General features: G+C 38.3%; 2 protein-coding genes across 2 annotated transcripts; both read right to left on the bottom strand.

Annotated features, from left to right (window-relative positions):
• Positions 1-459: 459 nt before the first annotated feature.
• LOC139133494 (DNA-directed RNA polymerases I, II, and III subunit RPABC2-like) lies at positions 460-11,656 on the bottom strand. Its single transcript, XM_070700120.1, has 5 exons — positions 11,511-11,656; positions 10,386-10,455; positions 6,547-6,677; positions 2,716-2,787; positions 460-1,272 (listed from the first exon to the last, which is right to left on the bottom strand). The coding sequence occupies exons 1-5, from the start codon at positions 11,534-11,536 to the stop codon at positions 1,179-1,181; spliced, it is 393 nt and encodes a 130-aa protein (XP_070556221.1). The 5' UTR covers positions 11,537-11,656; the 3' UTR covers positions 460-1,178.
• A 3,555-nt stretch (positions 11,657-15,211) lies between these two features.
• Positions 15,212-26,213, bottom strand: LOC139133491 (monocarboxylate transporter 13-like). Its single transcript, XM_070700118.1, has 4 exons — positions 25,654-26,213; positions 21,829-21,972; positions 18,134-18,937; positions 15,212-17,323 (listed from the first exon to the last, which is right to left on the bottom strand). The coding sequence occupies exons 1-4, from the start codon at positions 25,922-25,924 to the stop codon at positions 17,097-17,099; spliced, it is 1,446 nt and encodes a 481-aa protein (XP_070556219.1). The 5' UTR covers positions 25,925-26,213; the 3' UTR covers positions 15,212-17,096.
• Between the last annotated feature and the right edge of the window lie 1,533 nt (positions 26,214-27,746).

The raw sequence follows: 27,746 nt of genomic DNA, 5'->3' as shown, positions 1-27,746 counted from the left end.
TCCTCTCCGCCAATATTGGAGAGGAGGATCATGGGTAAATTTCTGACTTTGAAGGGCTTGGTCAATAGAGGGCGCTAAAGCGAAGTCATGGAGAATACATAATTATACCTTACTTCAGTTTATTCATAAAATTACAATTTCATTTCGTGCGCTTCGCGCACTTATAAAATTTCCAATTTTATTAAATACCAATTCACACACAGTTATTGACTCTACACTTATTACACAGTGAATGTACTTCATTGGAAACAACTTGAATCCCCAGACATTATACCTGTAGGAAACAGCATTCCACATGTCGTGAAATTATCACACAAATTGATGGATTCCTAAGAAAAATAAACCTGTCCTTCACTACCACTCTTTATACGTGCATAAAAAATGCGAATGACAATTTTATTGGGCCTGACCAGTAAATGGATACTGTGACCGATTTGTCACAAAAAACCAAAACACAGCTTTGACAGTTGCTCATTTATTTATTTATTTTATAAAAAAAGAAAACAGTAAACATGACCTTGGAAACCAATAAAGAAACAGACAACACGCTCCATAAAAAGGTACACAACTGTTCTTAGATGTTGAGCGACTATTTTCCAGTGTCTTCAATTTTGAAGTCTTACATAGATAATCTTGGGTTTCATGTTAAGTGCCTGAGTGTGTGTACGGATATTTGACTGCTATCGGACAGTGCACCACTTGGAAAGCAGAGTTCAACACACAGCCAGGTGTTCGCACTGTGTTCAATTCTTGTTCCAAACCATATTCTTACAATAAGATCTGCAGCCAGGTAGGTATACACAAGGTAATACAGACTTGCTTCGAATTCTGGCATCGTTCTATAGCCTGACTTGGAATTCAATCAATGATGCACAAGATAGGAGATTTACATTTTCGATGTCCAATAAAATGTCACGGGTAAAAAAATCTTCTTAGTTCCTTAAATAAAGAATGTTTTCTATTAAAATTCCTTGGCTGATATATGACTGATCTGGCCTTGTTCGATTTAAGACTATATTTCTCAAAGATATTTCATAGATACAGCAACTATAGATGTGTGATTTTCACTGTGAGTACAATGGATTATGAACCCCTCCAGTGTTGTGGTTTTGTCTGGGCCTAAATGAGAACACTGAAGAGACTGGACCGGTCCATTTGTTGAGAGCAGGGGTGAATTTTTAGTAGACGTCGATGATGAGCTCATCTATACCCCAGTCTTCGTGGCTTCCGTCAGGCATGTATCTACGTATGATGATGGGGATCTTTCGTGCCCTGGAATGACAGCAAGAGAATGCACACAAGTTTAGGCATTTCATTGACATGAGTAGCTGAAGAAAAAAGCTTTGAAATTTTTTTGATCTGAACTTTTCCCAAAATGCAATACAATCTTCCTCATTGAAAGTTTCTTCATGCTTAAAGGTATACAGTCACCTGTAATCTAAATATGCCCATATATGGTCAAAGGGACGTTCCTTAGTATTCAAAATGCCCATGTGAGGGTGCTGTTTTTAAAAAGCGGCCACCCGCTTAAAATCTGTGATTGGTTAGATTTTCTGTTTTCATGGTAACTATGGCAAAATTGGAACAGGTTACAGTATACCTTTAGTGAGTAACTGTGTTCTTGTTTCATTACATGGTAAATTTGTTTGTTAGAAACGCTACATATATAGTCAAAACCTGTGTATGGTGGCCACCTAAGGGACCAAGAATGAGTGGCCCCTGTATGGAGGGGGACTTTCTATAGAGGGTGAGTGTGGCATCACTTTCAGTGAAGGTGTGCTGAGTGGTGAATTACGAACAGATAATAGTAGTAATGAAGTTCAATATCATAAATCTCTTGAAAATCATGACACATTCATTTAAAGTGACATAAGCTGTAACTTGTGGCAAGTTGTTCAGTATTCTGTTTCTGTATATCAACTACCATGTCTGACCCTAATCCGTTTGTCATGCTGAAATTTCAAGTATTCTTTTTGTCCACACAGCTTGTATGTGTGTAGTGATCATTGTTTATTGTTTACAAATGATTCTAGTCCGGACTTGAATACAATTTTCAAGATTATACTCATATAGGTTGTGTTGATATGCTAAATACTTAGCATTAAATTACAGTTTAGGGATTCAATGCAGAAAGTGTAGGGACACCACAAAACAAAAGTTCTGAAAAAGTAGCCAAAAGATACAGCTTGTGGAGCTTTAATTTCTGAATCAATTGTGATGCTGATGTAAGGTAGTTAAATATTGAGTTATTTCTTACTTTCAGTCTGGGTACTGGTTTGAGAGACGTCATTCAGAGGTCAATATGCTGACCGTATTGTACAAAATTGGAGCAGGAGCAATTACACGTGACGTTGCCACTGACCACGCAAGAGAGGTGGCCATTCTGTCAAAGACCTTTGACGTGTAAAACCTTACAGAAGGTGACCACTATGAGGAGGTGACCCCTCTGTAAGGTTGACCACTATGACAGGTTTTACTGTACTTACTATTTCCCATCCAAAAATGTACATGTAGTTAACAATGACACGGCATTCTATTTCGTAAATTTTCTTGAGCTTTTCTTAACAAAGTAAATGCATTATTATACCTGCCATCTCAGTCGTTATTTAACATATTTCACAGGTGTCTAATTTGGCAGAATCACCTATCCACAAGAATGTGAAATTCAACACAAGATTATGGTGATCTTTTCACCGGATTTACAAAAAGACTTACTTTAGTTCTTTTCTTGCAATTTCCAGCGGATCTGTTTCCCCTTCCAATTCAACCATGACTGGCGCCCCCATTCTGTGAGAAAACATTGAAAGTTGTGAGAACACATGACTGGCGCCCCCATTCTGTGAGAAAACATTGAAAGTTGTGAAAAACCATGACTGATGCCCCCATTCTGTGAGAAAACATTGAAAAGTTGTGAGAACACATGACTGGCGCCCCCATTCTGTGAGAAAACATTGAAAGTTGTGAGAACCCATGACTAGCGCCCTCGTTCTGTGAGAAAACATTGAGAAATTCTGAGGATTTCACCAGTCATTGCTTTTGATAAATTGTCGTGGTAGAATGTGGTTGTAGACACCAGCTATGAAGATCTATGAATCATTTGTGCTGATTGGCTACTCCAATGTCAAATAATTCTTTGCAGCTCACTCATTGGCTGGATATACTCCTTTTGATTTCAATAGAAGTCGAGAGTGTTCTGTGATTCAGTTTTCTGACTTATATGGATTAGGGGTCCCTAATTTGTTTCGAAAGACCCAGCCTTCAGGGGACAGGGTCATCCCCATATGCAGCAGCACGACTTTCTCGTTGATATTGCCTTTTTGCCAGAAATTGGCAATGAATGTCAAGCAAACATGAAGCAAATTCAGCATTTGGTTCATCATATACCAGTTTTGTAGCTTTCCAATCACTGCAAGACTTTGCCGAATAGACTTTTGTTGCGTCCTTTTGTTTACAAGAAGCTGATTTGGCAGCAGTCACCAGTTTCAGTACAGCTGCCATTATAAAATTTCGGATATGCACTTGAGATGATGGGGATATGTTGTACATAGCAACAGACCCATGGTATGGATCCTATATGCACAGCCATACACGGGTCAACACTGTCCCTTTAAAGGTATACAGTCACCTGTAATCTAAATATGCCCATATATGGTCAAAGGGGCGTTCGTTGGTATTCATATACCCATGTGAGGGAGCTGTTTTTAAAAAATGGCCACCCGCTTAAAATCTGTGATTGGCTAGATTTTCTCTTTCCATGGTAACTGTGGCAAAATTGGAACAGGTGATAGTATACCTTTAACCATCTCCGGGTCCTTTTCACAGATTCTACTGATTCAGTTATCTACTACCATCAACTGCGATTACAAAGAGAAGCATCTACTGCACATCATGTGCCTCATGAAAATGATTACCAGATCAGTTAACTCAAAGATGCTTAAAATTTAAGGATTCTAAAGAACTGTCAGCAATTTTCAAGGGCTTTTTGAGGTCAAAAATACAAGTTTCTAAATATTGTTTTTTTATGATATATCATATTTATGTATAATCTTCCTTATCACTTTTACAACATCATGACAAACCATTCCATTATTCCTGAAAATCAAAGTGGCTTATCAATTTTCCAGGACTTGCCAGGACTGGATTTCATTTTAAAAACCTACCATAGAATTGCCAAAAGGGCTTTAAAATTCGCAGACTTAAAGGACTTCCCAGGAATGAAACACAGGGGGGCCATAATGTAAGCTATTAGACTCTCTGACAGCCTGCTAGCCGGCTATGCACTGTTGCTGGCATAGCCTGACTCCATGAGCTGCCATAGACAATAGGGCTCTGCTGACTATGCCAGTTCACTGAGTCCGGCCACATCAATCACAATGCGTAGCCAGCAAGGGACTGTCAGAGACCCTAGCATGCCATTATAATTTGCTGCAGGTCAAGTGCAACTGTCATCTCAACCATGAAATTCCCAAGGAGCTACCAATATTAAGTCTGGAGACACACGGTTGCATGTGGATTAAAACTTTAAGTACAATTACTGACATCTCAGGATTGAAAAATGTTTACAGCTAAGTTTAGACCGGCCTTGCGACCTTTTGCTGATGTTCAACAAAGATGCCTGCCTGGGTCTGTTCATATCTAATTAACAAAACGTCCACAATCACCTTGATGTAAATAGATTTGGGTCAAACCATTGTGGTGAAAGGGTTAAAAAATGAAAATGATTTGCAAGTATTTCACATCAACCTTTGTCATAATGAGTTCAGCTATATATACACCTTAATGCAAATTAACTGAACTCATTTGATGCCGTAGTGATAAATTCCCTTTTATATCTGCAAGGGTTCTGCTTGAAATGCCTAAATATAAATAATAAACGGATATTTCAACTCAAATTTCAGGTTTCACTTTAAATACATACATATATGCATCACTGTACACTGCATTTTTGTTTTGTTGGGCATGAACAATTTGTCTTATTGTCACAGGTTGCATATTTTCAGTGCTTATATGGCTTAATGTAAAGATTGCCAATTGGCAAAAGCAATGGAGTTGTTCTAATCCCCAAGTCGGTAACTATCAATAACACACAATGATGTGATCGATTAAATTAGATACATGACGATTGTGGGAATTCAAAATCGAAACGAATTGTAATTCTTGCAAATCACAAATCAAGAACGGGCGCTCTGCTTTTATTTCACAAAAACAGCTACTAAACATACTATACTAAACAGCACATTATCCACAATCCTACCGAGTTGGTATGTCACCATCAGATCAACTTCTTTAAAAATAGAGAGGCATAACATGTTCTCTACATGTTTGTTGCATTTTGACAAAGACTTTACCCTTGCATGGCCCTGAAAATGTCAAAGCTGCAAACATAATCTTTACTGACTAAACCTATTATAGCATAGTCCCATGCAAAGCAGATGGAAAAAGCATAGATTTTGGCTAAATACCACTTTTTTACAGACTCGGCAGGTGGGGTAGTGTAGTGAAAGGGCTGGCAGGACAAGGGTTCAAAAGTTCAAGTCAACTAGTTTTAATAATACCACTTTTGTTGGTGCTTTATCATTCCTTGAACAGGGCCTTGACAAAATGGCACTGTGTCATCGGAGACCAAAATACATGTACACAGCCATGGTGTCAAAATGAGCTGATGTAGTGTGATTGATAAGTGGCCAAGGAGTCAATGACATCCTGGGTCACTGTACCGTCTCACTCCCCACAGAAACAAGTTGTTTGGTGCAAATAGTGTTCTCTTTAACCTTTCAATCCCAACTTTAAGTGAACAAGTCAACAATCACCAGTTAGAACGGTGGGTTGGAGCCAAACAGAGATACTGAAAGTGTTAAAAGTCTTTTGAAGACGAATTTTTACTTATTACACACAGGACAGATGCAAATCATTCTTTCACCACTGCAGAGAAACAGCAATTGTAAAGAAATTTTAAGTGACTAAACAAGGTTTTGTCATAGGAAGGGCACTCTGGTTACTGTGGTCTACAACTATTCATACTGAGTAAAAATGGCAAAAGACTTCAAAGTTATGCAAAATAATAAAAATTGTGTTTCTCGTAATATGGAAGGGAAAGAGGAATTTTTTTTATTTTTATTTTTGTTGGCTGACACAAATAGAATAAGGTAAAATTAAGAGAAATTACCCAAAGATTTTTGAAAAAAATATTTAGGGTCGGCTGATTTTTCTGAGGTAGGTTGGCTTACCAGAAACACATTTCTTTATTCGGCCTTACAAACTTCCTGTACACAACAAATGAGGTCAGTTTCTAGCTCTGGATAATGGATAGGTGGATTGATTCTCTACATGCTGTGTACCGTGTACACCTCCTATATTTACTTCGTCATGAATAGGTGAAACCAATCATTCAATATGAAGTGGAGTGCAAATAAAATCACATGACTACACAAGGACATACATATGAATGTTTTTATGTCACCATCGAATGAGTAATTTTAGGCATTGTGTTCTTGATACACAATACGTGTCGCATTAAGTACTGCGAATTTACGCCCGCTGACTTACGCTATCTGTAAAGCTCTTGTCCCAAGCACTCTGGCTCGTTCGTATTTTGTCATGTACGGTGTGGTGATCTTTCTCATGGACTCCTGTGGTGTGTCACCTTGTGGTAGAATGTCAATGTTTTCCCCATCGTCCTGTTGAGTCAACAAAAACATAAAACGTACCCTTGTGAGTGAAATGCATTTATGTCATGGCACAAGAGATGTTGTCTTCCCCTACAATTGAGCCATAAAAAACAAAGTGCCCAACCTTTGAGCTATAAAGATGTATTCAAAACAAGTGTGATTAATGTATCCTTGTGAGTAAAATGTATTTATCGGTATGTCAAGGCACAAGAGATACTGTCTTCCCAACAATTGAGTCATAAAAAAACGAATTTAAAGTTCCCAACCTTTGAACTAAAAACAAGTTTGATTGGGCTAAAAGAGGATTCAAAATAATATCATGGGATTTGGTTTTAGATATACAGGATGGAAAAGAAGAACAGAAATTATGCAGCTGACACTGTAAATGGCTGGGACATTTCTGTATGGTAGAATTTGGGACAGATATTCGGACTCTCAAAATTTTACAATATTCCTTTGGCCTATCACTTGTTGGAGCTCATTTTGAAGCTTATGGAGTAAATAAAGTTTTCACCGGCCTAGTTTTGTGAAAATCAGGAATTTCCTTTCTCCATAAAGATAACACAGGGATGGCAGCTATTTTGAATTTGTAAAATATCCCGAAATATTGGGTAATTTGTTTCTCTAGTGAAAAAACTGACATGTTGATCCCTGATCTTTATTCCTGATTTTATTTCCTGAATTTTAACCCAGATTTTTGTAAGAGGATGGTATAAAGTATGCTTGATGAAAGTTTGAGCATAAGTTTAAGTCTTTCGCTTCCGAGGCACAAACTACCTTTATTTGAAATTGTCATACAATTATCTGCAACTGCAAGCTGGACTTGCAGGCGGCATAATGAACACTCTTTCACAGAAGGGTTACACATTTAATACTCGCTCACACTGTGGGATTTAACCCGTACCCTGTCTTAACCCTGGCTTGACCTAAATTCACTGTTATCAATGGTGAGTATGGACCTACTCACAGTATATCTGGAGGTGATCAGGTTATGGCATGAGATCACATGTACAAATACCATAACAAACACATTATTTAAGCAATAAACCACACCAAGCTGCGGTATACCACGAGATTTTGACCAGTTCATGACATACATGTGTGTGCACAAGTGATAGCGAGTGCATATATGGAGTGAACTGGTCAAAATCTCATGGTATACACTTTACTGAGGTGGTTTATTGCTAATATATCACAATATTAAATTGAAATTCTCGCGAGAAATGTCAAAAAGGGAATTTTTCTCTAGCTGAGAGCTTGTCCCTGTTCCAACCGTGCTATATTGTGAACACAGCACGGTTCTTTTTGAGTCTCGACAAATCACATCACAGTATTTGCACCATCAATATACTGCTATGATATAATTATTAAATCCCTCGTAATTCTCAGCGTATAAAGTTTTTCAATTTTCGGTACACAACATTGTATCCTCTTTTGACACATCTCAACTGCTACATAAATCCTCTACAGACTTCAACTGCCACACGGTACACCCCCCCAACACTATCACATCCAATACAGTAACCCCCTCATCAGCAACTTAATGTTTTCAGGCCTAAACCCCTACATATAGGGGTAGTTCTGGTAAAATTCTAGAAAGTCAGGCCTGAAAGGGTTAAAACTGCTTGAGATAGAATGTGCACCAGGGACAGTTTTTCAGACACACAAATTTTCATAATACATTTCTAACATGCTGCTTGAGTGGAATCTTTTTAAAACCTGAGAAGTACATGAAGTTAGTCTTGTTTTAATGAAAGTGCCAAGTGAACAATTTCATTTATCTCAAAGAGTTAACAAAGGGGAAACCAGGCATTTTGATTTTCAAATATTATTAAATATCTGGTAATTTGTTTTACTGATCCACAAAATTGGGTTGAGCATCGAGAAGCTTTGACTTGCAAGAACTGTGCCATTAACTCTCGTGAGAAAAAAGACATGGCCAATAGATAATACCGGTAAGATTATTTTTAATCATATTCTAACTAATTATCTTCCACGGTAAGGGGCTGTGCAGTGGATAGGGAAGGAAAATGCATTTTCTTTTTCCTACTACTGTTTGTTGAAATCCAAAGTATTGCCAACTGGATCGTGGATAATATGTGATGCTATTGTTTATTGTTGACAAACAAATTCAAGTCGAGACTGAAATTTGGATGTTGACAATATAACCAGACATAACAAACACATGTAACACAGGCTGCATTGATAAGTTGGACATGATTTACACATTTCATCATGGATACCGGAGTGGATCAAGACACAGTATTTTCCAGACAGAACAAACTACACTGGAAATGTGTATAAAAGGATACAGCTAATAGATCATTAAGGTAGTATGCACCTCAAAAGTGAAAGACTTAAACTTTTGCTTAGACTTTTCTCACGGAATCTTTCAACCATTCTCTTTCAAAGCCAAAAATGAAAATCAATGGTCACCAGGCAAATTCTGGCACAAGGGAAACAAACTACACAAAATTTACCGATACTTGAAAATCAAAATGGCCGCCGTCCCTGTGTTAACTCTATAGAAAAAAATTAAATTTTTGATTTTCGAAAAACTAAGCCAGTGGAAAGTTTTCTTACACCAAGAGCTTTAAAATGAACCCCCACAAGTGGTACACCAGAAAAGAATTGTAAAAGTTTGAGAGTCCAAATATCTGTCCCAAAGGCACAGTCTACCTTAAGAGGCTGTCACAGGTACAATGAGAAACCTATTGGACCAGCAAGCATTCATCAGCTGCAGTTAAAGGCAAGTATATAGAAAGCTGCATACTTGTAGTGTCGCTATAAGGTTGAATACACCTCAAACTAGGACTCTCAATCTTTTACAGTTCTTTTCTGATCTTCCACTTGTGGGTGTTCATTTTAAAGCGCTTGGCATCATAAAATAAATATCTTAATCATCTTAGTTTTCCAAATATTGACAATTTTATTTTTCTCCATAGAGTTAACACAGGGATCGCAGCCATGTTGAATTTCAGATATTGGTAAATTTTAGGTTATTTGTTGCTCTTGTACCAAAATTTGCACAGTAACCCCTGATATTTGTTTTTGATTTGTTGAGATTTCTTTGAAATCATTAACTCTGGATAAGTTCTAATTTGTTACTTAATGTTCTATCATGCAAAACACCCATAACATCAGCTTAGAGTACAATGTTATTGTAGTAGGAAATATGTATTCTTCTCAAGCTTGAAAAATTGGAAGACTTTCTGTACTATTGAGTTAACGGCTTATTCTTTTGATGGACGCAAATATTCACTAAAATTGCTCAGTGAAGTCACCTGTCAAATTCTTAAGGGTCATAGGTCATCAGGTGCGTGTTCAAATTTTTGCTTTTCAAATACAATTGTTTTACTCATGTGCCTGGTAGACCTCAGGAAAATCAAAGTTGCGCTGTTTTACTGTTCACAAAAATGTAAGAAAATCACGCAATTACAAAATCCATACCTAAGAGTATCGTCTCTTGATCTGATTCAGTTAGTTATTCTTCATTAAATGTGACACAATTTGTTGTTGGTAGGATCAAACTATCAAGTTACTTATTTGAATCAGGGCCATAAACGATAATTCCTAATCCAGACGTTTCACTGATACCAACTTTTGTCATATAAACCATTGCAAGTCAACACTATAGTGTAGGACTGGTTGCATGGGCCCCACACTTTGCACAAGCTCAAGGATGACCTATGCCTTTCACATGAATTGTATATTTACCTCTGGGTTCTCCAGGTCATCAAGGCCAGGATCCTCATCATCTATGGCATCATCAATATCATCATCGAAGCTGTAAGATAGTGAAGAGGTGAAATGAAATGGCTTTATTTTTGATGGTGTGAATGAAGAAAAGTTGTCATTCCTAACAAGAAACATAATCAGGAGATAGTGTGTAAAGTAGAGTTGTCTTGTGAAGAGTAAACCATGGTTGTCTCTTTTCAGTATTTTGCATCCATAAGTAGACATACCGTACTACAGGCATGGTCCATTTGTGGACGGCCTGTGCTATACGCAATGGAAGCCACTGTCTATGAATATACATATATACTGATAATTACTGGCTGGACTTGATAGTGACAGCTTGACACTCTCGTGCTTGCCTTCAGCCAGTCCTTGTTCGATAAGCTATGATTGAGAGAGGTCCTTGTTCTTGCCTGTACCTTCATACTTGCAAAGTTGTAGGGTCTACCATAGACCATCCATGGAGGTGGTAGGAGCTCTCTACTACCTCAATGGACCATCCAAAAAACTATGGGCCTACCTCGTATCGTGACTGTCATGCCGGTTTTGACATTTAAATGCAGGAGCATGCTCTAACTCTGGGAACACTTCTGGCGTTAAATTTTCAAGACAAAACCAATACAACTCTACCACTCTTTCCCATACAATATGATACATAATAATAATTTCATAATTTCAGCGTGCACCACATAATGTTTGTTGTGCGAACACGAATGTAGTGACATTAACAGCCACGTGTGCCCAAAGTTCAGTGATTTAATACTAAAAGAAAGAACAATTTTTGACATTAGGAGACTTGGAGAGAGAAAGAAGGACGTAAAATGAGGGATAGATCAACCTAGAACTCACGCTGGCCGTGACCAAATCGAAACATTCACACAATCAGGCTTGTAGTATTGTCGCGTGGGTAGGATATAATTGTTACGTTAGCTAGGAAATCGCATGGCCCCGGCCACGACACATGGTCCCTAGCAGAACGCGTACGATAAGTTCTTCGATTTGTAGGCCTTGAAGGCTTGGGTTTATAAGGAGGTGATCTGTTCATGATTTAAACCCTACACTTATGTACACACTAAAAGTAGGTGTAATTCGGTTCGAACTTACTTGTCAACATCTTCGTCGTCCGCCATTGTAGATGTAAGTTCATTTGTTTGCTCATTCGTGTCTCAAACAGCAGTGACGTCATATTGCTCAACATTGCCGCCAGCCTGCAGCATGCAGCAGCACACAGTAAGTGAGGCTACCCACAATTCTCCATGATCTGTACACACGGAGATCACTCACTGAACTGAAGCAAATTTCTTCTGTGCACAGAACAACTTGGTCCATATTTCAAAATTCTGGCAACATAGTTCTGATAATCGTAATTTTCTGATTTCTTACTGTGAATAATGAGAAGATCATGATCAACCCATTGTCCGCTGAGGAGATAGCAATTTTGTAATTTTGTCGACATAGATTTTTGACAGTTATACACAATATTTTCAAGGAAACTAAGGGAATAAGTTGCATCTGTGTTGGTAAAAGAAAGGGTATTGATTTTTTTAAATGTTCGTAACAAAGCAAATTTGCATGTCTGACAGGTGGTATGACGAGACCATAGTTGCTGATAAGTTTATCTTGACGAGTGTGCAATTTTTAGCACCTCATAAACATCGACTTCTCATTCAATTTACTCTTGAATTTTAAAGATAATCAATAATTTTGGAACATAGTTTGAACAAATAATCCTGAAATTAAATTGTAAGTTAAAAATTGTTAAGAAACTGATAAAATTGAAAAAGCCTTTAGCAAAAAATGTCTGAGTGAACAAATCAAGGGGAATTGTGGGTAGCCTCACTTACTGTGCAGCAGGCCGAGACAATAAATGTGCTCCAAGATCGGTGGTTTAATCTTCGGGACAGCTAGCTAACAGATTTCGAATTAAGCAAAAGTTTTATTATTTTTTACATATAAATAGCCTATTCTACTGAACATTTTGAACATATCTAAATTTAGCGATAAGTTTCCTTCACGAATGAGTGGGAGTCATGAAAATTTTCTTTTTTTTTAAGGTGCAAAAAAGGTGATCACAAAAAGAAAAGTGGAAACTGTAGGCGACTTTCCCTTACCTGCCAGTTTTACACGATGAAAATACACAAACTATAATATCTAGCATGTTTCATATCTAGCTAATAAATAATAGGTATATTCAATACGTGCACACTAGTACTGCTCAACGTGGAGTTATTCTGTCGCCCAGAATAGATCAGGCCAAATAACAATACATAGTCCCACGTGCACGTGCACGGTCTGTCAGAACCGACAAGTGCCAATCAGTCTGGCAACTTGACACATACCCTGGTTTCATTTTACTTTCGAAATGAGTTTTCGTTTCTGGTTTCTTAGGCCCCCCAAAAAAGTGTGCTGTCCCGATAACATGGTTTTCAAAAATAGCGTAGTAGGTTGTCCCAAAATAAGCTTATTTTTATTTTGAAATATGCATTTTTTAAGGCGTTCAGGGCGGTCAAACACTGGCCACAACATTTCCAGCAAAATGTATCATACATATATATATAAACATAAAAGACTTCGTCGTTCAAGCAAAAATTAAATGCCAAGTAACGAACGCGTGATTTTTACGGGAATTTTTCTTTCTTCTTTTACTTCGAATCCGTGTTTACGTAGCTCTAAAAAGTTTAGGGTCGGCAGGTAACAAATAGGGTAGGTCAGGTTATCGGAACAGCACAATTTTTTTTGTTCGGCCTTAGGGTGAATGCTGGCAATTGTTGTACCGTATGTAGACCGTGTCAATATAAATTCTAAAATACCCTGCATTCGCGAGAGGTCACTGTGTCACTGCGTTTCAACGTTTCTCTTGCCAAACAAAGTGACTGGAACATTTTGTTTTGTGTTAGAAAGCACCCGTTTTTCACACGAATATACAGCTGCGAACGATTTTGTGTGACTTTTTTGCTCAACTCTGTTATATTACGATATTTCCAATCAGCGTTGCATTTTCAAGCCTGCCTTTCACTGGTTCAGTCTCTCTCTAGTTTCAAGTCCCCCCCCCCTTACGTACGTGCCCTCATTTTTTTCAATCTCTCCCAAAAATTCTTCCCACAAGGTGTTTTGTGAATACGCAGCCTTGAAGAGAGGCAGTCGTCGGAACTGCGCGTGTGCGACTTTCTTATTTACAAACAATATATTTAATGCATATTACCTTAGTAGATGCATCAAGTCAAAATAGCTGCAACGTTTAAATTTTACTATATTCATTGTTAACAGACATGTTTTAACTTTCATCAATCGCCAACGTAGCCTAGGTGCAGTGTTTACATCGGTCGTAGGGGTCCCCTGGAAACCTTTCAGCAGAGTTCCAACAAGATGCTTGTTACTGCCCGTCCCCACTGTACCTGCTCAGTACACCCTCCTCCAACTTGATAATTTCTCTCGCGGCCGCTACCTTTCCCCTTTCAACAAGAAATCTCCTCATGACGTCAGCCTCCTCTTCCAAGTGATAAAAATCTCCTCGCTGTTCCCTCCTCACATGGATTGCCGGTGCTCCCCCCCCCCCCTTCGTTATTAAACCCCGACAAGCAATAGAGTCACACTATATGACGGCCGACTAGGTCTTTCTCTGGTTTGCTCGCTATGCAATATATTATAAGATTTCCCATTTTCTGTGATTATTAAAATCTCTGCCCATCTTCTCTAGCCTGCTGATGATGGGAGAAACACGACATCGAAAAAACGAGTTGCACGCGAACAAACGTTTCGGCTCTTTACAAATTTCTCACCGATTGATTTATCATCAATCCATAAAGAGGTTAGAATTGATCTTAAGGTAGTATGCGCCTCGAAAGTGAAAGATAAACTTTTGCTCAAACCCTCCATAAGGAATCTTTTAACCATTCTCTTTCAAAATCGAGAATAAAAATCGGGGGTCACCATACAAATAACCAAAGATTTACCGATAATTAAAATTAAAATTCAAAATGGCCATCTTCAAAATGGCCGCCATCCCCGTGTTAACTTTACGTGGAAAAATTAAATTTTCGAAACTAAGCTGGTGAAAAGTTTTCTTTCACCAAGATCTTTCAAATGAACCCCCACAAGTGGTTTATCAGAAAAGAATTGTTAAAGTTTGAGAATCTGAATATCTGTCCTCGAGGCGCGTTCTACGTTCGAGCACAAAGAAGCTGCAAGAATAGCTCGACAGCGTATATGTGAAAGAGAAAGACTAAAAAAATACGACGTCGGCGAGGTTGCAGACAGGCATAATGAACTTATGGTAGAATGCACCTCGTCGGGGACAGATATTCGGACTCCAAAACTTTCACAACCCTTTTCTGATCTACCAATTGTGGGGACTCGCTATTGCAGTTTGTAAGAAATATTTTCACACCATCTTAGTTTTTCGAAAATCGAAAAGTTTATTTTGCCGCCCGGTAGGGTTAAACAGGGATAGTGGCCATTTTGGCTTTAAAATATCGGTGAATGTCAGGTAATTTGCTTCTCTTGTACCAATAATTGCACGGTGATCCCTTATTTTTATTTTTGATTTGGTGAGTGAACGGTAGAAAGTTTCATTTTGGAAAGTTTATGCAAAAGTTTAAGTCTTTCGCTTTCGAGGCGCATACTAACGGGAAGAGATTTCAACAAAATGTTCTTGTGTTATTTCTTTTACACGTTCAGAGATTTCACATCGAATGGTCAACGTTTGAATACATTGACAGGCTATTCAGAAATTCATCAGCCATGCACAGGTTGTGGAATCAGTCCTCTGGTGTTCACGTTCATTGTCTGTGAACAAAATTCCGATCAACAGTTTTGTAATAATTTATTTCTCATTTTTCGGACTGTAACACATATACAATACAGCTTATAGCCGTAAGCATCTGCAGTTACAGAAGGATTTTTGTACAAAGCAACTGAAAAGTTACAGGAAAAGTAGCCAGATAAAACATTGACGAAAAGTCAGGACAAAACAAGAATTCAAAAACAAACCATTTCAAAACTTAAAGCTGAAATATTAAGGACTGACTCTCTTTGGACAAAGCTATTGCAGCCTTTTGTTGGAAAGCGATTAAAAGAGAATAGTCGGAGAATTGACCCTATCACCAGGTTCGTTAAATGTTCTTTTCTGCCCAGTTTTATTGCACAATAATGTACATTGAAAATCTGTTGGCAATCTAAAAGGGTGTTGATTAATGTAAAAGTAGAAGGTCAGATGTATGCACGTTTTTGACAGAATACTTAATTAAACTCAAAGAATATCACGGGAATAATCATCAAAATTTATATTTGAAATCGCACAAATATTTGACGAAATTACGCAGAATAGTGTGTAGCTCAACTGAGTACATTTTATCAATACCGTAATCCAGACCAAAACTAGCACCTAACATTTTGAGCCAACCTCAATGCAACTCTCACGAACCGCCATGCAACACTCACGAACCTCAGCGCACCTCGAGAGACCTATTCAAAGCTACTGAGGCATTAATTCTAGTTTGGTCTGAAAAAAGTTTGGTAAACCAGGTTCAGCCTGATATCCAAGGGCAGCTCTTTACCAAAGTTTACTAACATGCCAAGTAATTTTCGACCATCGGTAAAAATGTAAATGGTATGCACTGAAAAATTTAACTAGATGTCTGATGTCACATAAAAATCACTAAACTGTAAATTGTCTCCAATTCGTGCGCGTAAATAGATCCTGATAATGAGCAATGTTTTTGAAGAAAAACAAAGTACTGTCAACACTTGGTTTACGTATGAGGCATTTTCCATTTCTCAAACCATTTGGGTAAATGATTAATATCACAGTGTAACAGTGAGCATGCATTCACTGTGTATTGTTTACATAATGGCAATAAAAAGTGATTTATTATCGTAATCGTGACTTCTGCTAAACCCTTGACCTGACCTGACCTCAAAAGGATCTAATCTACACTATTTCACAACTGACCAAATAAGAAGAAGTTGGGGAGTCCTTAGTGTATTATCTGTAGTAGAGGTCCCCTAATTTTCCTGTATTTGAAGTACTTTTTGAAATATCACATTTTGAAATTTGAAAGAATGTTTTAATAATTTTGATATGTAAACCCATGTAAAATCATAAAAACAAATTTTATTTACAAATCCTGCCGTACACATCTTACAATTAATAGTGTCAACATATTTATAACTAACTTGGTAATATTAAGTACTATCCAATTATTATTAAATTCAAATATGTAAAAAAAATATGAAAAAATAAATTGTAATATTTACTGGTGTCATATTTCAAAATCATGGCTACAAATATACAATTTCTATATTTTCTGGAGAAAGTATTAAGTAAGGGAGTTATCCTGAAAAATTGAACTAAATATCTTGATTCTAACACTTGAAACTTAACATTAACCCTGAGAAAAGAATTGGTGCAAAAATAGCCTTTCCAGCCACCTTAACTACACGGGCAATCTCCACGCAGAGATTTTAGCCCGGCTTGGACAATTATAACCTAGCTAGGGAGTCTGACCAATAGCCACACTATAGCTTCAAACGTCGACATCAAATCATCCACTTCTAGTAATGAACACATCCTTTTGTAGACTGTATGTTGCAGCATGACAGTCGGCAGCATATTAGTACAACATCACATTACACAAGTCAACTGTAATGAAGGTAAACGTCCAGTTGTGAAGTTCACTTTTGCTTCATTAATTAACTCCCAGTTTGCGCAAAAGCATCAAGATAGGTCGGCCGAGATTCAGAAGACTTATTGAGAACTATCTCCGAGGCATCTTCATAGGCTTCCTTTCTGTCGGCCATCTTCTGCTGTCTCTTCAGACATGGTTCTGGTACCAACATAATGAGGCCACCAAATGTCAGGAAAGCACCATAGAAATAAAACGAGTTGTTGTAGTCTCCAGTGACGTCATATATGTAGCCTGTGAAGGTAATAAATAAGAACATTAAGTAACAATTACAACATAACAAAAGTTCGTTTTGGATTTTGTCTTGTATTCCAAAAAAAAATACACTGAAGGTGCATGATTCAATAGCGTTTGAAGATAAGACATTTTAAAGCTATGTAAGTTTGACGCAATTTACGGCAATTTTATGTGCTTGTGAAATGCAGCTTCCCACTACTCTATTCCAGAAGTATAACGTCCAAATGTCCCGTATTCAACTTGTCACACTGCTAGCCTATACGTGTACCAGCACAATGTCCCACGTTACAGTTGACAACTGAATTACAGTGAACACAGAAATTCATTCGTTCACAAAAACATCACGTATTGTAGACACTACCTCAAGTTTACAAGGATGATAATTGGCACTTTCAACACACTTTTGGAAGACGAATAAGCACAAAACTGCTTCGGCGAAAATGGTGAGTATGCTATCAAAACCTCGGGTTATAGCGTCCCTTTTAATTAAACCTTTGAGCGCCAAAGTCAATTTTTGTCACCTATAGAAAATATACTCCAGTTATTTTTTTTCAGAGTTTTGTCAAAATTTTGATAACAAACTGCAGCCGATGAAATGTGATGTCCATTTGGTCCAAAATTATCAAAAAAATTACGGAAAAATTCATAAAAATGGGTAAAAATGTTGCACTAAAATTTTAGTGAGAACAATTGCAGCACTCAAAGGCTTAATTATCCCTGCATGACCATAAATTGCACGCAAAGAGGTTCTCTCGGTTCATTTGTTGGGGTCAAAAAACGATGGCTGCCCAGACTGGCATTCCTTACCTGCAACTGGCGGACCTATAAGACTTCCTAGAGAGATCATCAGAGAGGTGAAGCCAACTGCAGCTGTAAACATCCCTTGGCCAGCAATATCAATCATCACAAGGTTGGCCATCACTGGATAAACACCGCTGAGAAAGCCGATCAAGCACGCTGAAGCAGAATATGTTCCGTAGGAGGTGGCAAAAACACTACACAGACTAACTATTCCCATGGCCAGTATGCTAAGTCCATACCACAGGGTACTGCTCATGCCTTTTTTAGAACACAACTTAACTACTGGTGGAAACCATCGACCCAGGATGTTACCAATGCCGAAAAAAGACAAAATTAGAGCAACTTGGTCCTCTGTTCCGAGAGCCATCGACTCAGCGCGAGTAAACAGATGAGCTGGTAGGCTTTGGAAACCTATTCCTATTGCTAAAAAATTAGTCAAAGCATAAACTGTGAAAACAGGATACTTTGCAAAGAGAGTAAAGTCACAAATTTCGCAAATGTTTCCACACTTATTAGATTTATCTCCATCTTCACTTTTTCTTGCCTCAGCATCACCACTCTCAAAGTCAGCGGTTTTGGGTTTTCGAAACATAACAGCTGAGATCGCTAGTTGAGAGTTGATAGCAGAAAATATAATCAGAGAGCCTTTCCAGCCATATTTGCTGATTAGATACTGTGTAAGTGGCGGGAAAACAAATGTTCCAATCCCCGATCCAGACATCACAATAGAGTTTGCCAAGCTGAATCTCTTCTTGATGTAGTGACTAAAAATTCCTAAGTGGGCAGGTATTATCAACCCGTATCCAATCCCTGCAAGGTGATGAAGCATTAATTTGAATATATGACGAGTCTGTTACATGAGATATGGCGCGTAATCAAGGCCAAAATTGGAACTCCCATTTTGGATTCTTATATCCCATTTTCATCTTTCTAACTCCTATTCGAACTCCCATTTTGGATTCATATATTGTGGATCCTATTTTCATCTTTCGAACTACCATTTTGGATTCGTATATCCCACTTTCATCTTTCGAAGTCCCATTTTTAGTAAACCCCATGTTGGATTCGTATATCGCATTTTCAACTTTCGAAATCTTATTTTTGACTAACTCCCAGATTTTTTTTCTAACTCATAGAGGTCCCCTAGAACACTAGCAAGTAAACACGAGCTTACGAATAGTTAAATGCCACTTTGAAAATTTGAAGGTGTCATATTACATCATGTTATTCATCACTTAGTTAGGGAGTCCAAAACACTTGATGGCACTGAAGTTATTTTGAACGTGGACGACGTCGAGTTAGTCAGTGACCACATTATTTGGAGTTTGTCCAGGCTGCTACATGAACTTGACCAGTCTGACAGATGAGGAGATGTGTTACATAGGCGTGAGAGTCTTGCTGGACAGATGAGGAGTCTTGAATCAGTCATTAAATCGATAGTCATCGTCGCCCCATGAATTGGCAAACTTTCATATGTTTTAAACCTTTTATCACTTCTTAAAAGTATATCATAATTTTAATACAAAGTAAAAATTCAGCAGTATATACCACTGCATATACATTTACAATCGTTTTGATTTTGTGACTACGGTCGAAATTTGCAACAGAACCTGATCGGCAGCCGCCAATTTTATCCCAGCGAAGAATGTGCGGGGATAAGATCGGCAGGGGCTAAAAACTGCACTGCGCCAGTTCACATTTTCGTGGACCCTCTAGAGCATCACATAGAAATAACCCCCAAAATCTGATAACGTCACGTGACGTATCTATGACGCATTCTGACGTAGAATGGCCAAGAAGGAAAAACATGACTAACTATAATGAAGCAACTTAGGGATGCCTACACAAATACTGTACTGAAGACCGCTAAGAAAAATCGGTGGTGGGACTTCGGATGGGAGTTCGAACATTGTGGGTACGAAAGTTGAAAGTGCGATGTACGAATCCAAAATGGGAGTTTGAAAATTGAAAATTGCGTTTACAGATCCAATATTGAGAGTACAATTCCAAAATGGGGATTGGCCTTGATTACGTGCCATACATGAGATTTAATCCGACAATAGTTTGATGACGACTTTCTGATGCAATTTTACAATACATGAATACACAGATTTTCAAGACAATCTAATGGTTATTGAGATTTGCACCAAGTTTGCACTTTTGCTGTCCATTAGTTTATTTTTGGTAAATGAGAACTTTATTTGAACAAATACACATTTTCAGTTGAGCCTGCATCTACTACCACCAAATACACAGGTGAAATGTGCAGTGATTTTAAAGTTTTTGCAATTGGGCCAGGGACTTCAAGCATATCATATTTGGCATGGGGGGGGTTTACCAAAACAGGCAAAAATTGTCCCCAATTATTAGATCTGTATCAAGAAATTTCTTTTAAACACACCATAAAGATATTTTCATGGTAAAATTTTTGTAAAACATGGTGTATGTCAAATATGAACAAACTTCTGTCTTCCCATTGGCACATATTTACGTACCAAAATTTCATCATTATTTGGACACATAATTAGATGATCCTTAAAAAACATGAAAAGCAAATTTGATACCTATCTGATATGTGATTCCTGAAACAAGACTTTTCGCCAAAAATTGGAAAAATTCAAAAATACGTCATACACACCAATGTTATGCTATTTCACCAAAATAATGTGTACATTGTCCCTACCAACATATGTACCAAATATCTAAGTAATAACTTTCTCATCAATGTAGCTATTGAATTGTATGAAAAATCATGTATTTTTGTATTTTTTTTCTTATTCTGCTATCCACATCTGCGAGATTCCATTCTGTTATGGATCAACATCTAAACATTCCACATATCAAAGCTGGTCACATTGACGGGGTAATTTTTGAATTATGAGCTCCACAAACTTGGTCTACACACAGATTGACAAATGGATGGACAAACAGACTGACATACAAACAGGTGCAGCCAACGGAGCTATTCATTGAAAAAGCTATTCCGGGAGCAATTTTTGAGGGCAGGGGAAATTTTAATTTTGCTTGGGCAGGGGACATATTTTTAGGTGGCAGGGGAGCAAATTTTATTTTTTTGGTCGGGCAGGGCAGATATCGGTTGATTGTTCCGGGGACAGGACTTTGCGAAAAACGAGGAGAGAGGGGAAGCTACAGGGGAAGTTGAGCCATGGTGTTTCCGGTAGAAGGCCACTGGAGTATGTGTCTGCATGGGAATGTTTATTTTCAGAGGAATTTCTTTCACAGGGCATGGGGAAAAAAGACAGGTTTTTTCATCTCTAGATAGGGTAGCTTCATGTCTGCAGGAAAATTGAATGAAAAATATTGAGGGGAGTTTTTTCCAGGGCAGGGGGAATCGGAAAGTTTTTTTCGCCACAGGGCAGGGGAGCTTCAAGAATTGACAGTGGGGAGGGGAAACAGGCAAAAATAAGTGGGGAGTAGGTAAAAATGAAGTTTGAGTGCGGGAGGGTAAGTCGAAAAATGTTCAGTGGGAGGGCAAATTATGAACAGCTAACTAATTACCCTCATGACTTAAAAATAGTCAGTTCATATTACTTGTCATGCAAAATACATCTTGTCATAGTAAAGACCTCTCTAATAGGGCATTGTTCGTTGGCTGCACCTGATACAAAGACTAACAGAGAGATGACATTGGACCTCTAGTATGATAAGGATTCTTTAGGTTTGAAAAATATGTGCCTCACCCACGAGAATTCCTAGACTGAAGTATAGAAATTCTATATTCCTTGCAAATGCACTTATGAAGAATCCGGTGGATGACATAATTGTGCCAATCAGTACTGTCGTTCGATATCCAACTCTTTTGATGAAGACATTAGAAAAAGGACCTGTAGGAATACAAAATTTGATCAATGTTGAATGAAAAATGTTGATGCTTGTCAAATTCTACGATCACACAAAATTAATTCTGACACCACGTAAAATTAATTCGAGGTACTAGTAAAATTAATTCCTGACGACATGAACTTATTTCAGCAAGTTAAATAAAAAATGGAAAATTATATCGATATACTGATAAACAGGGTTCGAAATACCCGGGTGCACACTGCACTATGCATGTCCATATCACCATGGTGCAGGTAGATCGCCAGAGCAACATGCACACTGTGCATGTTGAAAAAAAGATGAAAAAAATAAGATCTTTGTCTTCATATGCGAAATCATCCTCGTTCTGGACATTTTGACTGGAAATTTTTTTTCAGTTTTGTTGATATTGCCATGAATTTATCGAACTACGTAAAGTCCGCAAACCGGAAATTTAGCTACGCATGAGCCTCGCCAGTATACATAGCCTAGAGGGCCCAAAACTCTGCACTTTACTCATTTGCATATAAGCAGACTGCATAGCCTTGTCAAAAAATGCCCTACGGGCAGACCCTCGGCTTATTTCGGACGTATTCGATTACGTCCACATGGCAACGTTTTTGGTTACAATGCCCTCTGGGGCCCCATCGTGACCTATCGGCTTACATCGGCTGTATTCGATTGCGTCCACATGGCAATGTTTTGGTTTCCTCTGTGGTGGAATTTTTTTCATTGAGACTCGAGAAAATTAACCGCTAAAATGTCAAAACAACGGACCCTCCTTCATTTTGGGATTAAAAAGTCATCTGAGAAGTCCGATGAAATGCATGTTCGACCATGCATTGCGGAAACTGAAAAATCCAAGACGGAGTCAGACAAGCGTCAATCATCGTGTAGTCAAGCCATGCCATCCGTCAGTGTTACAAGTTCAACTGTCACTTGGGACCGTAGTACCGTGAGTACATCAGAAAATCCGGATGAAACCCCTGATCCTCCAGTGAAGAAGAAAAAACTTTATCGATTCCAAAGATCTTGGTTAAAAAGTTATCCATGGCTTGTCTTTGATGAAGACAAAAATTGCATGTTTTGCTCTGTTTGCCAACAGTTTGATAACAGTGGGAAACCTAACAAATTCCGTACTCAGGGTAGCAGTTCATTCCGTTTACACATCGTTGAAGGTCATCAAGAGACTGAAACACATTTTCAAGCCATGAATATTAAGCAAAATAGAGAAAGTACAGGAAAACTGCGACCAATAGAAAGATGTGTGCTTCGAATGGAAAAAGCAGAACAAGAACAAATGAGAGTTTTGTTTCGTGTAGCATTCTACCTAGCTAAAGCTGGTCAACCATTCTCTGATTTTCCAGGACAGATTCGCCTGTTAGCTGTCAACAATGTACGTGTGGGGGAGACATATGTCAGTGACAAACAGGCCAGGTGCTTTACTGATTACATCTTTGAAACCAAACATGCAGAAATCGTGAAAGACTTGAACAGCTCGGAGTTCTTTAGCATATTATCAGATGGCAGCACTGATACAAGTGTTACTGATGAAGAAATTGTGTATGTCAATTACATCAAAAATGGAAGACCAACATATCAGTTTGTCGCATTCAAATCCCTTGTGAAAGCTGATGCGGAGTCCATCACTAGTGCTTTAGTGGATGCAGTGGAGACAGATCTTGAGCGAAAAACATGGAAAAATGACTTTAGTTGCATCAAGTTTTGATGGTGCAAGTGTGATGTTGGGTAGGAAGTCTGGTGTGGCTGCAAGGCTGAAAACTGATGTACCCCACTTGATAGTGGTCCACTGTTTTGCCCACAGACTTGAACTTGCTGTGAAAGATGTGTTGAAGCAAATGCCACTTCTTACAAGTGTTCATGAAGTCTTGCAAAACTTGTACAAATTTTACAAGTACTCCCCGTTGAACTGGTCTACTTTTCAAAGAGCTGGGGAAGCTTTGTCAATCACAGTAGTACGGCCAGTGAATGTCAGTGGAACAAGATGGGTACCTCATCATGAAAGGGGAGTTCAAGCTCTGCTACGGAACTACAGAGTCCATATTACACACCTTGAAGATATCAAAATAAATGGTGGAAAGGAAAGCAAAGAGAAGGCACAGTATTTCCTAAAAAACATGAAGAATGTAAAGTTTGTGATGTTTGTGAAATTCCTGGTTGTATACTTCAGAATGGTATCAGCACTCAGTAAAACCCTTCAGGATGAACATACAACCATAGAGAGGGTCAGATGTATGGCTGAATCTGTCTTGAAACTATTGCAAGACTACACATCTGAACAGAAACTGGAGGAGACTATGATGGATGGTATTTCAGTTTGTCAGAGGAAACTGGTATATGATGGAGTGACCCTGGATGAAGGACAGGGTAGACCCATTCGAAATACAGGTACAACCCAAGAATCCAGACAACAGGAAGCTGTGAAACATGCCAAAAAAGTTGTTGAGCTGTCAGTGGAATGTATTAATACAAGATTCAAAGACCTGGTACAAGATGAAGTACTGAAAGCAACAGTAGTATTTGATCCTACTATGTGGCCTCAGGATGATGAAGACCTACAGCACTATGGCGACGATGAAGTCAAGTTCCTGTATAAGCACTTTGAAAGTATCCTACAGAGTAGAGGGTGTGATGAAATAAGCACTCTTATCCAGTGGACAGCACTGAAACTCACAGTACCAGAATCCAGATCAGAGAAACACAGCCTCTGAAGTACCTAGATTTATGGCAGAGAGTTCAGGTCCTATTTGAAGACCAGTACAGATGCATACTTTTGCTGGTGAAGATTGTGCTGTTGATTCCATGCAGCACATCAGTGTGTGAACGAGGATTTTCCTTGATGTCAGTCATCAAGAATGATTGGAGAAGTCGTCTGAAGCCAGAAACTCTGACAGCGCTGATGACAATTAATCTCAGTAAAGATACAATAGACACATTTGATCCAGATTCTGCAATTGAACTTTGGTTCAAAGACAGTAAAACACAGAGGAGACCACAAACACGGCCATATGGACCACGAATGCATACAGAGGAACTTTCTTGGGATGATGGAGATGATAATTTGGAATACCTAGTTGACAAACTATGACCTGGGTGACAGTGCAGGTACTCAGACTGCTGGTGCAGTTTGATGCAAAACCTGACATGCACAGAGTGCATGTTGTCAAAAAAAAGTATTTCAAACCCTGTAATTAACTTGAATTCTAGACAACACAAAATCAATTCCAACATATAAAATCAATTTTAACAGATTAAATTAGTATAAGAAAATAGAAAATTCAAGAAAGCAGTGAATATTAATTCTAGACAACATATATTAATTCCAGCATGTAAGATTAATTTAAAATATGTTTAATTAATACAAAATTAATTGCCAGTACTAGTAATTCGAGACTACATAAAATTAATTTTAGCACAATAAAATTAATGTAACATAAGTTTGACAAGACCGGGCCTCCATATACACCTGGCTATTGACACGCGCGTGCCAATAGCCAATATCCCTATTGAAACGCGCGTGGCGATTTAGGTTGCGATTGAATTGATAGACATTCCGTAAATATGGCCCCATGCGAATAAAGAGACCCGAATATCAGACTGTGATACATTTTTTTTTCAAAAAAACATCTGATTTATCTATCAGAATGTTCTGTGTGTCAAAAGCGAGACTGTATCGTACTCACCTATGCTCGCTTCTAGAAATACTAGGAATGCAAGTATCCACGACGTGCGGGCTGAAGTCTCGTCAAAATAACGCTGAACAACGGCGAATAGGGGACCGATGGCCTGGTACCATCCGAAAACGAAGAGGTTGCAAACGTGAGACCCAGCTACAACCAACCAGCCAAAGCAGCTGTCTCCTCCGCTGTCATTTCCACTGCCATTTCTTGCGGTTTCCGATTCCGAGTTCGTCGGAGCTTTGTGGGAGCTTGAAGCCCCAGGCATGATTGACATCCCGGGATATGTTATCGTTATACTAAGCTCATGTACACCAAGTCCGCCAAATGCAACGAAAACGGGGAAACGCGAACGGGCGTATCCTTATTAATAAAGACAGAGCCAGAACGGACTCAACGAATCCGAACGGGGCCAAATATACTTTCACTGGTTAACTCTGATACATGATCCGGGCCAAACGGAACGAAAAGTTAACTACAAAAGTATAAAACCATCACACGATACATGCTTGTAATATAAAGCCATACACAGATCCCGGGACTAACAATAACTACAGATGACCTTTGGCCATTCGAGTGTCGAAAACCGAACAGAATTGTTGAGGGCGCAATTCAACCTAGTTGGATGCAGTACAGTTGCTCGAGGTTTTGCCGGACGGCGTCTGGTTTAGCTGTCCGGCCCAAATACCCAGGCAAAACCTCGAGCTACTATACTGCAGCTACATTCAACCCTGACTGTATGATTAAAGCCTACTAGCCACCTGAATGCATTTATATGATGATCTTTTTAGTTAAATGACTGATTTTTTTTAAAGACAAGTTGCTTATTAATTTTGTTCAAACGCTTGCCACATTCACAGTTATGTAGATTTGTTTTATTTCTCACTTTGTTGAAAAAAATTATCTTTTTCAAAAAATAAAAAATAAAACCCCGCTAGCTGCAACTCTTGAAATTTGTCGACCTCAAAATATCTTCGTAATTCTCTCCTGGTTTTCTCTCTGAAGGGATATGATCATATGAGCTTTTACAGCATTACGAAACCATTTCTTTGTAAAACATTTGACCAGTAAATTCAAATACGGTAATTTTGATTTCCCGCCATTTTCAAAAAATAGTTATATGACAAAGGAAACAGAACATACAATATCATTGTTAAGAACATTCACCTCTCTGCATTACATTGGACTAATTATGCTATGTTAAGATGTCAGTGCAGATACGCACAGTATCCATAGTTTTTGCTTTATCGCACGGGGCTGTGATTTAATGAGTGGGCTTACATTTAATCGATGTGTTGTCTTTACCTTGTTCAAAATTGCACATACAGTCCCAGCGGGTAGTTAGTAATAAGTATACATACACCTAAATTAGTACATTCTCACAAACTTATTTTAGTTCTAAAGTAAAATCATAAAAATAATGCTAAACGATGCAGCTAATGGGGCTTTAGATCAGCTTTTCCCAGCAATTTTTCTTTCAGTTTATGAAGTTTGTAAGAGAGTAACGAAAATTTTTATATTGTCACTTCTAGTTTTAATATGACCGTTTCATTAGGGTTTCGATATGCTCTATTGAATTCACTCTTTGTCTGTTTTTGCAGTTTTTCACATCATTGTGTGGCTTTCTGTGTAAAATCGGCGGCTTCGTTGCTGCCTGTTCTAAGGTATTGTAACGTTTCACCTTTAATGAGGCCCATGAGTGTTGCAGCTGTGGGTTGGCATGACTTTCTGTTTAAGAATTATTACCTTGGATATGCTGTTGGTTTTGTGTTTTCTGATGATGATTGTTCTCTTTGTTCTATCGAAGATCTTTACAGATATTAAAGTATATCTAAACATCGAAAATTTGAAAACCGGATGCATTTTGTCAATGTTTGACATCAATTCACTAAGCTCGTGTTGCGTTTCAATGAAAATCAAAAGAACCGAAGTGCTATTGTTCTGCGTGTCCTCTGTATTATTCTCATTTCTGGCTCTTGAAATATGTGTGTTATTTCCGATGAAGCTGGAGATCTCATGCTGCACCACCATTATTTCATCAAATCGGGAACTTCGAAGTTAAATCCAAATGTGTTGTTTTTTAAAGATTATTCTAGCAT

This window comes from Ptychodera flava, chromosome 5 (genome assembly GCF_041260155.1).
Source record: "Ptychodera flava strain L36383 chromosome 5, AS_Pfla_20210202, whole genome shotgun sequence".
Lineage (NCBI taxonomy): Eukaryota > Metazoa > Hemichordata > Enteropneusta > Ptychoderidae > Ptychodera > Ptychodera flava.
Note: the sequence above shows the minus strand (reverse complement) of the source record. Positions and strands in the feature narration are given on the sequence as shown.